Here is a 16277-nt window from a genome sequence, read left to right on the forward strand (position 1 = left end):
AGATGTATATTAACCAAAAGACCCAAGGTTGTTTCAGCCCTAAGGGTCTTTTTCAGTGGTCAGAATCATATTCACACAAACATGAAGCAATAACTATATCAGTATTAGAAGTTTTTCTTTTTCAGACTAGGCAGGTTGTATATGGGTCACTTAAAAAGTGAAGCTCCAAATAATGGTTATAAATCAATTCTGCATAGACTGAGGAGCCGTCATTCATCAAAGATAATGACAAAGGACTACCATTCTGTCCTGGACCATAGTTAAATTCCCAGTGTATGTTCATGTGCAAACCAGAGACCAAGATATCTTGACTTTATTCTCAAGTTGGGTTTTTTTCCCCTTTTCCCCTTTTGCCCTTTCTTATGTATCTGGGGTAATACTGATCACCACTTTTGAGATCAGAAAAGTATTTTCATTTAGGCCAGGAATCCTGGAGATTTTCTGCTTTCCTCTGGGCATTCAGCAGGAGTAACCCTGGGATTTCCCAGGGAGGGGTAGCCCTGAATTTCCTGCACCATGCAGGGAGTGGACTAGATGACCTGTGGGACCCTTCCAGCTCTACAATTCCATGATTCTGTATGCAGTGAAAAGTGAATTTCAGAATTTGGAGCAAAAATCCCATACCGTTTGTATGTGTATATAGGTGTGAGTGCATAGCAAGTGCACTGACTCTGATCTGAATACTTTTTTTCTCTTTAATTTGAAGGTGGGATTTCAAGAAAAGTAGAACAATGATTTTATAATATAGTTCTCACATCTTCAAAACACTTTTTAAAAGGAACATTTTCTTTGGCACACATCTGTAGGGTGTTACCTTGACTGAGAATTATCTATTCCACTGTGTTCCCAGCTGACTCTTTTAAGAAGGAAAAGAGTTGAATGCCCATGTCAACCACAGAGCAGCTCTACAGAATAATTTACAAGGGGAAGAATGTAGCTGCAGTTGAGTATGTTGCAGGTCTGGGATTTGATAACTTAAAGAGATTCAGAGAAATATTATGGGATATTTTATGGCATAATAATGATTTCATTGTGCTTCAAATAACAGATCACAAGGTCCAATTCAGACTTTAATTTATTAGTTGAAGTAGCTGATGTGAGAATCAGTCATACCTCTGTCCACTAATAAAATAATATCTGAATTATTAGCTCATAGAGCTATCCTTTAATGAGATGTGTGGCTGCAAGAGTTCAGTTCAGAGCGCCAATCTCTTAAGTCAGATCTGTGTGTGCTGGCAATGGAGACATGAACAGGGTGGTGGAGGCAGGAATAAATCTTGCATATGTCATTCGCATTGACAGCCCCCACAGTGGGGTCGTCTTTCATGCTGCTGCTCTGAGTGGTGGTGTGAGAAAAAAAGCTAAAATGGCTGTTGGGCCAACCTATAAAGCCCTAAGTGGACTGGGACCGTCGTACCTGTGGGACCGCCTCTCCCCATATGAGCCCCAGAGGACTCTTCGCTCAAGTGACAAACATCTGTTAAAGATCCCTGGCCCTACGGAGGCCCACCTAGCATCGACCAGGGCCAGGGCGTTTTCGGCCCTGGCCCCAACCTGGTGGAACGCTCTGTCTTGCGAGACCAGGGCCCATCAGGACTTGTTGTCATTTCGCCGGGCCTGCAAGACGGAGCTGTTCTGCCAGGCATATGGGTGATGCTGGGCGGTGCCCCTCCCCCTTAGTGGGGGGGGGTGAGATTCTGTGCCCTCCCACCCAAAGTCATCTCATATCTTTATATGATTGCTGTAATCTGCTCTATAGACAGTGATAGGTGAATGTATAACGTGCTGCTATGTTTTTATTTTTGATAGCTGTATTTACATGGTGCTAATATATGTTTTAAATGAATGATATGTATTATTTATATTTTCAATGGCTACTGCTGGTGAATTGTGTAGTGTGTTTTAAATTGTTGTGATCCGCCCTGAGCCCACTTGGTTGGGGAGGGCAGACTATAAATTTAAGTAAATAAATAAATAAATAAACAGCATGATATCACTTCTGGGTTCTCCCTAGAGATGTCATGTCTCTCTAGGAATCACTGGAAACTCTGTGGCTTTCCATTTCTGGCAGTTCTTAAAGAGGTGTGATGTCACTTCTGGGCTTTTCCCAGAAGTGACATCATACTATCACTGACGGCTGCCCATGTCCCCACCCCTAGTCTTCTGCTAGGTCCAAGGCCAGGCCTGACAGCCCTTATTTCATTAATATATATAATTTTCAATATGGCCAAAGCTGTGAATATTTAATTCCAGAGATTGGAGCCATGAACAGAGAAGGCAGATCTTTTTACAAATATGAGAAAAGCCTCAGGTTTGCAGAAAAGTCTGAAATCTTTTTTAAAAACACTGTGGGGGGGGACTCTCAAAATAATAGTAGCAGCTCCTGTAGCTGCAAGAAATAAATGCCCTCTGTGGCTGTTGCTAAGCAACCATAACATTATTGAAGCCATGGTTTCTGTCAGTGAAAGGTGAGGGGCAGGGCCTTTTCCAGTGTGATTTTGACCTGTGAGGGAGAATCAGGGTCAGACCTGGCAGCAACCACTAGACAAGGTGATACCATGTGAGTTCCATAACTCACCTGGGCCTGGCTGCTCACTACTGTTCAACATTAGCCACCCCAGAAAAGTCATTGTGGTGTAGTGTTTCAGAGTTTCAGACTACAATCTGGGAGACCAGGTTCAATCCCCACTTTGTCATGGAATCGTGTTGGTCACCTTGGACTCATCACTCTTTCTCAATGTTACCTTCCTCACAAGGTTGTTGTACGGAAGATAAAATGCAAGATAATTATGTAAGCTGCTTTGTGGAGAAAAGAAAGGTATAAATGTAGTAAAAAAATAAGAGGCTAGGTATAATGTAGATTGGGTGGTGAGTGGGAAGGAGACAAGGAAGTAGGGTTACCAGGGGTTGGGAATAAGGAAATAGTGTTGGGTGGAAGATACAGGGGAAAGTGAGATGCCCCTAGCAAGTCCTTGCAGGTTCTCCACAGTGCAACTTAGATAGACTTTTTCTGGGGAGAAACTGCCAGGAGCAGGGAAGGAGGGAAAGCTGAAGATGGGGTCAGATAAAGGTAGGTTGGCTAGTAGGTGGGAAAGAGTGAAGGAAGCAAGGAAAGGGGGAAGCAATGGGGGCTTGAGATGCCCCTTGCAAGTTCTTGTGGGTCCCCAGCTGGTTTCGGCTAATATAGTACACATCCAAATAGATGTGAACAATGAGGGAAAATCCAGAGAAATCAGTTCCACCAGAGGATATACAAAAATTGCCCATTGTCTCTCTGTTGCTGCTCCTGATGACTACAAAATCTCCCTTGGACTTGTTGCTGAGGTCCCATTTTAATCTGCGATAAGTAATTGCATTCACATTCCAATAGGGAGTATGACTCTTTGTCATCAGGAAGCTGAGTATATACGTAAAATGAAAACTCAAGTATTGACTGATTCTTGTGATTATGAATGTAAAAATAAAATATTTTTGCCTGTCAACAAATCAAAGAGATGCCTGCTGAAGACAGTCATACATTTTCAGCATTAGCAGGCAGATATAAATAATTTGGGCTTATGTTGCTCTAAGTATTTAAAGTGAATCATGTAATAATTTGTAAAAATATTATACTTTAAAAACGTTTTTTCAGGTTTGTAAATGGCTTTGGTGATACACTGATTTGAAAACTTTTTCCCCCTATGACACATATAACGTATATTCGAAATGTTATTGCTGGATGATAAAAGAACTAAAGATACCCATGAAGAGGTGGGGCATTGTTTGTTGACACATTAATTTTGGACCGGAGGAAACCAACCGCTTAATGTTGAACTCTATCTCCTGTTCCCAATTAGCACCTATGGGTCTTGCAGATATGATGACTCCAGGAGAGTCCAAACTACCCATATCTCTCAAACCAGATGGGAAAGAAGAGGGGCCTCCTCAGCCTGAGAACAAAAAGGTACTTCCTTTCACTGCATGTGGTGGTGGTTTGGCACAGCAGTACTCTGCTATATATTGACTTTCATTCTCTGATTTGAGCCTGCCGTTTTTCTGATATATCCTGCATGCTCTTCTCCATTCACGTGCAATCTTTTTTTTCTTTTTTTTTTCTTCCCTTCATGTACGGATCTGAAAGTTACTAGTTCTTACGGCATTTAACGCACGGGGGCAAAGAAATCTAAGCAGAAATTTGCGTGGCGGTTCCGCTAAGCTGCTGGGTGGGGAAAATTGATCTTACTTTGGTCTTGATACTTCCAACCATTTTTCTCTACTTCAGTTATAGCTTCCTGTTTTGGCCGTTTCAGCAGCAGCAGCAGCATACTTTAATGATTTGCTTTCCTGCCTTATTTGATAAAAATAAGGTGAACAGCTTTATTTTTTTCCTTTTATCTCATAACGGGAAACCCATGCTTGACACTCCATTTTAGCTTGAGGGAAGCATGGTGGCATAGCCAAGCATCCAGCAAACTTTCCAAATTATATTAACAATGTTATTTTAATACTACTATATATTATATAGTTATGTGTGTGTGTGTTTTCTGTCTCTCTCTCTCTGTTTAAACTTTATACAATTAAAGAAAATTGGTCAGTCTGTTAAACTGGATGTATTTTTTCATTTTTAATAAAGTTTGCCCTGCCTTTGTCCTTTTTTTATTCCTCTACCACAGGATAGCTACAGCTCTCAGGGTATTTCTCAGCCCCCAACCCCAGGCAACCTACCAGTCCCTTCCCCAATGTCCCCAAGTTCTGCTAGCATCTCCTCATTTCATGGAGATGAAAGTGATAGCATTGGCAGCCCAGGCTGGCCAAAGACTCCATCAAGCCCTGTAAGTGGCTCTGGCTTTTGTTTTTGTTTTTTTGTACTTAATTATATTTTAATGCTTGCTTGTTTGTTTTGTAGATTCTTTTCTTCATTATTTATCCACTAAATGATTTTCTTTGATTGTAATGCAGAAGAGGCTAAATTCTGCCCTGAGTTATGTATGTGTAGCTCATCCTTTTTTGGCTTAGCTTTAGCTGAGAACTGCTCTGGCCTAACTGAGGGCAAAATTTGGTTGAACCCAAATTTTGAAAGAAGTAATCTGGTATATATCACAAAAGTTTGCTTTTCATGTAATTCAGCAGATGTTGTGAAGAAAACATGTTTCTCATAATGCATAAGCTTACAGAGCATGCTAACTGTGTTAATGAGGACTATGTCTCTGTTACTGGGTCCAAACTCTTTGCAAAATGTTTTTTTCCTCTTAGTTATTAAGAATATATTCTAAAAACAGAGGGTAAATTCTTGAGAAATTATGAGATGTAGTGTGAATTACAGTTCTGTACAGTTTTAATTTCTTAATAACTATGCATATTTGCATTCATAGAAGTATTGTGCAAGTTAAAGTACGTTTAAAGAATATTAATTTTTTAAAACATCTTTCCAAATAGCATTTATTCACACATGAAAAATCTAAATGTACCCTTGAGACAACATCATAGTTAGAAACTGTTTATTCCTAAAATGCCAAAAGTTTTATAATATAAACTCACAATTCGCTTAATTTTTCTATTTTTTATTAACTTACAAAAAGAAATACTTTTTTAAAGGTCATTTTGCTGACAGTATGACGAGAGGAAAATCCCTCTCATCTATTACAGTATTCAGTAAGCACAGCAAAGTATTCTCAATTAATCCCTGATTTTCACCAGGATACTACCAGAAGAGAATATGTCAAAGGGCAAGAAAGGAAAACAAAGTAAGGTGTGATTACCTCTTCAGGATCTTCCAGAAACATTTTAGCCTCTGATTTAACTAGATGAGCATTTGAGCCAAGCTAGATATTATGATAAACATGTGACAGCCTCCAAAAATGACACTCTAATGTCTGCTACTCCCATCTCTACTGTTTAGTAAACTTTCCCCTTTCCTGCTGCCACAGCATATATTCCCTCACCCTATTCCATAACATGAGCTTTCATTGGCAGAGGAATGTGCAGTGTCAAGACATTTAAATTGTATTAAATTATGTAGGAGAATTGGAGAGCTATAACCATGGCTGCTACTTTCAGTAACAAACTCATGTTAACTAATGTCTGGTTTGGCACATTATGATGAAAAGACTTGGTTGACCCAAAACATTTAGCCTTCCCAGTCAAATTGCTTCTCAGGCTGCTAGGCTTTTCCAGGATGGGTAAAATTACATAAAAGATTGACACAAAAGACCCTCAGTAATATATATAATTAAGAGAGTTTTGTGGAATTCTTTCTCAAAGCCCTTTGCACTGGTGAAAGCTTTAACCATGATAGCAAGGAACTCTGGATGCTGACAATCTGTAGGGAAAGACAAAGAACAATTGATAACCTAATTTTCAAACAAACTTTGAGTCTCAGAAGGCATCTGGTGGTTTTCCCTCTAAAAATGGCTGTATTTGAATGTGCATGTTTTAATGAGAAATTCTACAAACTGGTCATAGACTTTTATTGCAATTTGGGTATTTTTCTAAATGGGTAAAGGGAGATATTAAGTGCATACGCTGTCACTCTTTTTCAAGACTTTTGGAAGTACAGAACATCTTAGGGGAGAAAATATGTATTCATTAGTTCTCTGAGCTGTTATTCATCATCCCCAGGGAGCCTGTTAGAAATGCATGTTTTGTTTCCCCGTAAATTAAAGAGGACCACTTTAGATTTTTGGTTCAAGGAGGTGGGAAGAATTACCTTACTCTTTTCAATTTAGTTCCTCCAGTCATTATTTCAGTTATAGCTCTTTAAAAACATTTTAAGACTTTTATTGTACATGTTCCTATATTGGATTCAGTTTAAAAGTTGTAGGAAACTAGAAAATGTAAAGAATCCAGGTTATGTGTCCTGTCCACCTTTCACCCTAATCCTTTGGTTTCAATGAAAATTATTCCCAGGAAGCAAATTAGAGTCTCTGGTGTGAATCTACTTATTACTAGAGATTATCAGGCTACCACGTACCTTTATATCAATCAGATAATTAAGACAGATAGCTGTCTTATATTAAAGTGGCTGATATTTAAGCAGTTACCCCCAAATCCTGTCAACTGTTTGGTCAGATTAAAGTTCTGGAAGAATTTGTAGCAGAGTACATTCTAGAACCAGTTGAACATTGGCTTTTTTAAAAAGAAAGAAAAAAAGAAATATAGCAAAATTAGCCTAATAATTAGCCTTGCTTCCCGCCAATGTCAGGCAATCTCCTGGCAATTCCTGCCTCTGCCCACCAATCGCCAACTGATCAGTGGGTGAGGCAATCCCAGGAAATGGGTCCATGTGGGAGGAGGCAGGCCAGAGAAATTAGCATACATGCATGCAGCCCCAGTCAATGATGTCACTTCTGGCGCAACCCAGAAGCAATGATGTTGCATCATGGCCAATTCTTTAATAATCAGCCAAAAGATAGCAAAAGAGAGGGGTAAGTATCATTTGTCTCCCCCCCCTCCATGTCCTGTCAGTTGCCAGGAGGGACCTGGCAACTCTACTATGGCTCTAAGAACCTACAATTTCCTGGATTGGATTAGGACAGGGGAATGTAATGGTTTTTATTTCCACACACATACCTGTGATTTCTCATGGGCCTCCAACATATCCTTGTATTATAAAATTATTAATTTGGATTGTGTATTGCAAATTGAAGAAGGAGAAAGTTCATTTACTGGACTATGTTATTTTATTTATGTTATGTTATTTATGGAGAGATACCAGCTGGCTATCTGCAGTTCTGCTGGTATGAAAATCAGTTAATATCTAGCAAGTATCTACATAAACAAGAAAGTAGTAAAATGTATGATTGAGAAAGTGTTTCTGCGCTAATGAAAGCACTCGCACCCTTCATAAGAGGTATCACCAATGTATATCAAAGCTAGCTCCTAAGACTCCACCATATTCCAGTTTACTCAAAAGGTTCTTTGCTTCTTACCAAAGATCCCTGCAATGCACAGGCTCTTCTTTATCACTCTTCTGGCCCATCAGAGTGGGTGTTTCTCTAGTAAAATATATTCCAATGAATAGCCAATATGTTGGCTGTCACAAGGGAATGTTGACAGTCCTTCATGCATCTGGTAAATGTTCAGATATATACAGAGGCTTGAATTTATGTAGTCACAAAATTATTACTATCAACGTACACTACTATTACCTCATAATTTTGGACATTTACCAGATGCATGCAGGATTGTCAATACTCCCTTTAAAATTAAAAAGAAAAAAATTCCCTTGTGACAGTCAACTCTCTCCATTTTTGACATCCACAATAACATATACAAATGACAGACTGTTAGATCATCTTGTTTCAAAAGTCTTCTTTTATCAACCCTTTTGGCTAACTTTTACCAGCATGAATTATTACATTATTTAAATTACTATTATTACTTTATTTAAAAGAAAGTAATCACTTATATTTCCACAAAAACAGATATATTATTATTACTATTTTCTACTATTTATTCCACCACTGACTGTTGAATTGTCTTTAGTCCATAGTTTATCTATCTTACTGTATACTAAATCCTAGACCTGTCACACATAAAACTTCCTTTTAAGGAAGAATATGTCCCAGGCCACACAATTTGTGCTTGGCTAAGCACTACCATGTGCAAAATGTAAAATTTTAATGTCTTTAGCTGTAGGATGCATACAATAGAAACTGAAGCCCTTTATGGGATGATTTCTCCTTATTCTTCCAAAGTTAATACTTCATTTTAGAAGAAAATTGTACCCACTTAAACAGAGCTTGACAGTCAGAAAGCTCCTGCAGTGAGAAGTCCTTGCCTTCTGTAAATTGTGGTGTTTTCAGATTATGTTGTCACTTTGTGGCCTCTTGCCATCTTGTTGAAAAGCGAGTTTATATAGACAGTACAAGTGCTAGACAAAGAAAAGACTGTAAACTACTTTCCTCCTTTGATGATACAGCTTTATAAGAAAAAACATTTCACACTTTAAAATTGAAAGCCTTTGTTTGGCCATTAAGTCTGAATGTTTCTTGTAATAGGCATTTGGTATGGCGGCAAAGTGAAAAATTATTATGAGTTGTCTTAAACAGAGATAGTATTTGTGCTTTTATAGATCATGTGACATCACAACTGAGAAAATATAAAAATTAATTAACAGCACTGTTGTTACTCAGTTTAATTTGTTCTTCCAGGACAATAAATCAATTGAGTTACTGCTCAAAGTTGCAATGCTTATCCCTAAATTCCTTTTTCCAGAAGAATGTGTAATATTTAGATCTCTTGTTTGCCTTATTAAAAAATGATCTATGAAAAAGTTTATTATATAATTTTAAATTCAGCAAATACAGCTAAACGGTATAATATGGACTGGATGGCTCAGGCTAACCCAGTCTTGTCAGATCTCAGAAGCTAAGCAGGGTCAGCCCTTGGATGAGAGGCCACCAAGGAAAACCAGAATAGCTATATAGGGATGTGCAATGAGAAACCACCTCTATTTGTCTCTTGCCTTGGAAACCTTCTGGGGTCGCCATAAGTCAGCTACAACTTAATGGCATTTTACACACACAGTGCAATGTGAGTTTTGTCAAGACACTCGTTTATTGCACCTCTCCATATGTATGTATTAAACCAAATTCAGTGCTGGTGATAATTTTTAGTAAAATATGATAAGATTTTAGAAAAGCTTGTATTTCAGAGGCTATCATACAGTATTATATGTAGGAAACATTTCTGTGAATAAATGAGAAGTAAAAAACTTCGATGACATGATGACTTAGTTTTTAAAAATGGACACAGTCTCCCCAAACATCCTTGAGAGATTTAAAACTTATTTGTAACTCACCCATGAAACCAGTGGGGCTCCGAAGAGCTTACCTTTCGCTATATTATACATGATGTTACATAATTGGAAATAATTACTATAGCTCATGAAGTGTCTAAGCCCACCTCATCCTCAGTCTTCATATTTAATGGCTCTTTTCCAGCCCCTCCTTATTTCAGCCAAAGGATCTTTGTGGCTCTCTATAATGTATACTTCACTCTGTAAGAAGCTAATGTTCATGGATGATCTTCATTTTGGACGACATGCTGTTAGTGTCCTGCCAATGTAAGGAATTAGCAGAATAGTTTTCAGGTTGGAAATTGAGAAAGAATACCACGGCATTAATACAGTCACAAAGAAAGTAGATTCAGTCCGTGCATGTAGGAGTTGGTTTTTTTCTATTTAATATGTATATACTGCTTTAAAAGTCTTTTTGCATCTCCAGAGTTACCAAAAAAGTAAAACCTACATGTTGAGAGCAATCCCAGAATTCCTAGATAGGATTCAACCACCCTTAATTTGTTTTTGTGCCACTAGCCAACTCCAAATGCAGGACTAGCACAACAGACTTGTAAATGCTACTTCACCAGTGGATATCCCTTGTCCTCACAGCAGTATAGAGATTAGACATGGGCACAGATCACAAAAAAAACAAACCACGCGGTTCGTGGTTCGTGACATTTTCACGAACCAGGAACCAGGAACCACCACGAATTGGGGCAAGTTCATGAAACGGTTCATGGGGTTTAAATACCCCTTTCCGGCCACTTAGCAGCGGCAAGGAAAAGGGCATTTGATAATTTACAGGGCCCTTTCCTGCCTCTTGCAAGCGTCACGGTCCTTTAAGTGGCCCAAAGCCCACAAACCCCAGGCCCCTGCCCCAGGCCCAGCCCCCCACTTACCTTGGCTCTGCTGCTGGGGTGGTGGAGGCCGTGGCCCAGCAGCAGCAGCTCCGAACTTCTCCGCCACCCTGCGGACCCGCAGCCTCTTCCTCCTCCTCCTTCAGCGAGGAGTGGGAAGGGTGTTTTTGGCCTCCATGGCCATTTGAGGGGTGGGAAGGCCCTTCTCAGCCTCCGCTGCTCTGCGGGCCTGCATGGGGGCAGAGGAGGCCGAAAAGGGCCTTCCCACCCCTTGCTGGAGGAGGGGGAGGAGGCCGCAGGCCCACAGGGCAGTAGAGGAGGCCAGAACCACTGCTGCTGGGCCACAGCCTCCACCACCCCATCAACAGAGCCAAGGTAAGTGGGGGCTGGGGTGGGGGCTGGGGTTTGTGGGCTTTGGGCCATTTAAAGGGCTCTGCCGCTTGCAAGCAGCAGGAAAAGTTTAAATGGCCATTTTCCCGCTGCTCCAAGCCATTTAAACTGCCCCTTTCCTTGCTGCTTCGCAGTGGCATGGAAGGGGGCATTGCCCTTTAAAACAAACCAAACGAACCAGTAGACCAGTTCATGGAAGTTCGTGGAAACGAGCTTCCACGGACCACTGGTTCGCAAACCACGAACCAGGCTGGTTCGTGGGTTTTTTTGGTTTGTATTCAGATTTGTGCCCATCTCTAATAGAGATATGGCTCTAAATCTGAACTTCCTTGCCTGTCACATTATCAGTTTGCAAGTCACTAGCTGATATTCAAACATGGGGTCAGATCTTATGAATTACAAACAGGAGCTCCACTCACAGATTTTCCTGCCTCCCCTTTCTTATGCTGTCCCCTCTCCCTGAGGATCAAGAGAACCTCAAGAGCAGTATAAGATCCAGTGAGGAAGCTGTATCTCAAGTGGGAACTGCACAGAATACATGATTGCTTAAGCAATGGAGTCTTTGACTCTAACCCTGATTTGGCAGAAAGTCAGAATATAAATTCCATGAATGGATAAATAAATAAGCCCTTTGAAAACCTCATTCAGAGTAAGAAAATTTACTTTAAAGTTCCCATGCTGAGTATTCCCTGTAATTTAAATTACAGAGGAACTTTGTGGAACAAAATTCTGTCCTGGTGACATCAGATTGCAAAATTCTGTCCGGGTGAAATCAGATTGCAGTTTAAAGCTCTTCCTAGATATTATGACAGCAAAGCACAGAGTCCAGTGGACAGGATTGTACAAGAAAATCAAAAAACTCTTTCATGTTCCTTATTTTGTATAAAGCAAAGGCTGTATTAACTGTGACCATAGAATAATAATTTTTGTGATTACTCACTACATCTGATTATCTAATCATTATTCTTGTTTCACTGTTTTGTAGTATTGAGTTGAGCTTTTGGAGAGTCACTTTTTCTGTGTAAATAATGCTTATGGCATCCATTTTATTCATGTATTTGCAGTCCATTTTCATGGGTACACGGTAGATTACAATATACCTAAATACAAGTGCTGAATAACTATTCACCAGCCTTAAAAGCTCACAAAATCAGATCCAGATTAAAGTCGCCATCTCCACAATCCCATGACCCAGCTCCAGTATACTCCATCTAGTAAATGGCAAGGAAGTCATACAGCAAATAGGACCAAACTTTGGCAAGTCTCCAATTGTCAGGTAGCTACCATGAACATCCTCTTAAGAGTTTTTCTCACATATATTTGGCATACCATTGACACAAAAGGGGAAAGGTAGTATGTAACATATGAAAGACCCAGGCCAGATAAGGTTTCATAAATTCGAAAGAGAATTTAAATTAGAAGGCTAAACGAGACCCTTAAGTAATGGTATAATGTAGAGGTGTGCACACCAAAAATATTTGGGTTTCCTGCTTCAGGTTTACCCGAAGCAGGAAAAACATTCGGAAATACCCAAAAGCTGAAGCAGCAAGCCGCTTCGGGTTCAGATATTTGAATCGCTTCAGAATGCTCTGTAAAGATTCGGAGCATTCCAAAGTGATTCAGGGGGCTGGGTTTCCTCCAAGCACCCTCACCCACCCACCCCTCACCCCCCACTTAGCCCCTGTCCCCTCCAACCCACTTACTTGGCCCTTTAAAGGGCCAGTTTAAGCAGGTCCCTTTAAACTATCAGCTGACAGGCAGCGGGGGACCCCCCCCCCCCGCCACTTGCCAGCTGATAGTTTAAAGGGTCCTGCCACTTGCAAGTGGCAGGGCTGTTTAAACGGCCCAAACTTCACAAACCCCAGCCCCCCACCCCAGCCTGCCACTTAACTTGGCTCTGCTGCTGGGGTGGTGGAGGTTGCGGTCCAGCAGCCGTGGCTCCAGCCTTCTCCACTGTCCTGTGGGCCAGCAGCCTCCCCCCCCCCTCCTGTGAGGGGCAGGAAGGGCATTTTTGGCCTCCTCCGTTGCTGTGCGGGCCGAAAAGGGCCTTCCCACTCTCAAACGGCTGCCAAAGCGGCCATTTGAGAGGTGGGAAGGGCATTTCTGGCCTCCGCCACGGCACGAGCCCGCAGGACGGAGGAGGAGGCAAAAAGGGCCTTCCCACCCCTTGCAGGAGGAGGGGAAGGAGGCCGCAGGCCCACACGGTGGTAGAGAAGGCCGGAGCCGCTGCTGCTGGGCTACGGCCTCCACCTCCCCAGCAGCAGAGCCAAGGTAAGCAGGGGTGGGGGGCTGGGGCTGGGGGTTGTGAGGTTTGGGCCATTTACAGGGCCCTTTCCTGCCACTTGCAAGCAGCAGGAAAGGGCCCTTTAAACTATCAGCTGTCTGGCAGTGGGGGGATCCCCCCCGCCACCTGCCAGCTGATAGTTTAATGGGACCTGCCGCTTGCAAGCAGCAGGAAAGGGGCCCTTTAAAGTTGTCCAAGATTTGAAGGTCAGGCTTAATCTTGCCCCTTTCTTATTTCTCAAATGGTATGATTTTTTCTAGCTGTTCTCTTGTTTTTTGTGGTTTTTGTTTGAACATAGAACTTTGAGTGATCTTTCTGTTTCAAAGGTTCCTTGTGTTTTATATGTAAGTCACGTAGTTCAGTAAAAAACGCCTTAAACTGAGGCATCATCAGAAACTTGCCTTCTGAGATCCAAAGTTTGCCTAATAGTTGATACACGAAAATAATAAAATAGGGAGTTTGGGCCCTTTTGTTTTAGAAATCAAATAATCTGCAGCATGTGGACAGAATGTATTGTTTGTGCCTGAACTAGTAGCCTTCATTCCTGACTATTGTGTGATAGCTTTAGTTTGTTTAACATCCTCTCTTTGTCAGTGTTGTAAATTTCTTACTATCTTTCCTCTTCTTGTCCCGACCCCAACTCTTGTTTTGATATGTCTTTGCTTTAGAAGTCAAGTTCCTCCAGTACAACAGGAGAAAAGATCACAAAAATGTATGAGCTGGGAAATGAACTAGAGCGTAAAATATGGGTGGATCGCTACCTCAACTTCATGGAAGAAAGGGGTACCCCTGTAGCCAGTCTGCCTGCTGTAGGCAAGAAGCCACTAGATCTTTTTAGGCTTTATGCCTGTGTTAAAGAGATTGGAGGTTTAGCTCAGGTAAGAGACTGCTTTCTGATCATTTAATATTGCAAATCCATCCCTGCAAGTAGAAAAGAGTGGCAATAATGAAAATGAACCTTGGAATTAATGTCAGTTTTAACTTTACTAAGTAAAGTAAAAAAAAAAAAAGGCTGAAGAGAAAATTGTGTTAAACTGAAGGGATCTGCTACATTGTTCTGGCAGCTATTATAATGGTATAGGATTTTGTTTACTGAATTTGATTTTGTGTACTGCATCCTGGAGGAAAGCAACATGTGATGAGGCCTGGGCCTGAGTTACTCCTTGTGTGCCTCTGCAACACAGGAGAGGGAGACAGGGCAAAGCAAATCTTGATGCTGTTTTTGCCACTTAGGGATGCCAGTGGGGGGAGCACACCTTCTGTGCATGCTCCCCTGTGGCGCTGCACACTCCCATGTGCTGCAACTTCCCAGACTGGGCCTGTTTGGCCTGGATCAGGCCAGGATTGGGGCCACTGTGGAGCGCAGGAGCGCTCCTGCCCTCCTCAGCACCCCAAAACATGCCCGTTTCGGCCCAGATCAGGCTCATTTCGGGCCTGTTTTGGCACAGATTGGGCCCATTTCGGGCTGCTACAGAGTGCAGGAGCGCTCCCGCGCTCTGCAGCGGCTCAAAATGGGCCTGATCCACACCAAAACGGGCCCGAAACTAGCTCAATCTGGGCCGAAACAGGCATGTTTTGGGCTGCTGTGGAGGGCAGGAGTGCTTCTGCACTCTGCAGAGTCCCCAATCCGGGCCCCTGTGGAGCGTGGGCACGCTCCCAGGGACGGCGTGATGATGTCACTTCCCAGAAGTGACATCATCACGCTTGCAGGAGTGCGCACGTGCTTTGTGCATGCACACTCCCCACCCCTGCACATAAGTGTAAGGCCCCAATCCCCCACTGAAAGGTTGAGGGGGCCTGGCAACCCTATTGCCACTATAAACCATGACAGGCTCTCACAGTCTCTTTGAGTGAGCTTAGGGTTGCCAGCCTCCAGGTAGTGGCTGGAGATCTCCCGGAATTACAACTGGTCTCCAGGCTACAGAGATCAGTTGAGCTAGAGAAAATGGCTACTGGGGCGGGGGGGGAGGGGTGGACTCTATGGAATTATGCCATACCAAGTTGCTTTCCCTCCCCAAACCCCACTTTCTCCAGGTTTCTCCAGGTTCCACCCCTCAGATCTCCAGGAATTTCCCAACTTGGAGCTGGAAACCCTTGCCCAGAGTAATCCAGGCCTAGCCCAGAGCCTTGCATTCACTCCATTTGTAGATTTGGCAAGTTAATGAAATCAGTTTATAAATTTTAACTTTTATCCTTCACATTCAATGTTTCCTCTATCTAGTTGTTCCTCAGCTTCCATTTTCTCAGCCAAGTTTGAGCTAGTCATGCATAAGTGATGCCTCAGCCCACTGTATCTTCTTCATTTCTAAAATTGACTAGGGGCTTTTTCATTATAGAAATGTCTGGGGTCTCCATGCAACTGGTACAGGAGTGTAGAGGCTCCTAATGGCCACACAACTGGCTGGTGCTTGTACGGAGGTGGCATTTGTGTGATCCAGTGTATCCACATGAAGGGAGGACAGTCTATACTTCCAGCAAGGCCACCGTGAATTCAGCAGCACTTTTTTGAGCCTCAACAGTTGCTCAAATTACAGCTACCTTATACACATTTGTATGTTGCCTGGCAATGTGTTCAGAAGTGGCCACTTGGATTCCCACAGTGTATACATGAAAGCCACCATAAAATGTGACTGGCCCTTGAAGTATCCTTTTAACTATGTTATACATGTGCCATGTTAAGTTAACTATGTTGTAGCAAGGTATTTGCTACAACATGAGGTGTTGTATTTGCTACAACATGAGTCTGTTTACTTGAGGCGCTTTTTAAGTGGAGTGAAACAAGAAGCATGAGGAATAATAGAAAGCGGGAGGGCACTTGAAACAGCCCGTTAGGGGAAATGAGAAACTTATGGGGTAGCAGGATTTGAGTCCAGAGGCACCTTAGAGACCAACAAGATTTTGACGGTGTAAGGCTTCAAGAGTCAGACCTCTATTATGGGAAATAAATCTCTCCCACCCTGTCAATGAACCAGGGCGGGGGGCT

At 42.1% G+C, this 16277-nt stretch overlaps 1 protein-coding gene across 1 annotated transcript in view; it reads left to right on the top strand.

Moving 5' to 3' along the window:
- Window positions 1-16277, top strand: part of ARID1B (AT-rich interaction domain 1B) — a 599087-nt gene that overhangs the window by 530156 nt on the left and 52654 nt on the right. The window contains exons 12-14 of the mRNA XM_054969949.1: window positions 3837-3943; window positions 4653-4811; window positions 13963-14172. Of these exons, the coding sequence (XP_054825924.1) occupies window positions 3837-3943; window positions 4653-4811; window positions 13963-14172 (476 nt within the window). The remainder of the gene's footprint in view (window positions 1-3836; window positions 3944-4652; window positions 4812-13962; window positions 14173-16277) is intronic.

Source organism: Eublepharis macularius, chromosome 1, assembly GCF_028583425.1.
Source record: "Eublepharis macularius isolate TG4126 chromosome 1, MPM_Emac_v1.0, whole genome shotgun sequence".
NCBI classification, from domain to species: domain Eukaryota; kingdom Metazoa; phylum Chordata; class Lepidosauria; order Squamata; family Eublepharidae; genus Eublepharis; species Eublepharis macularius.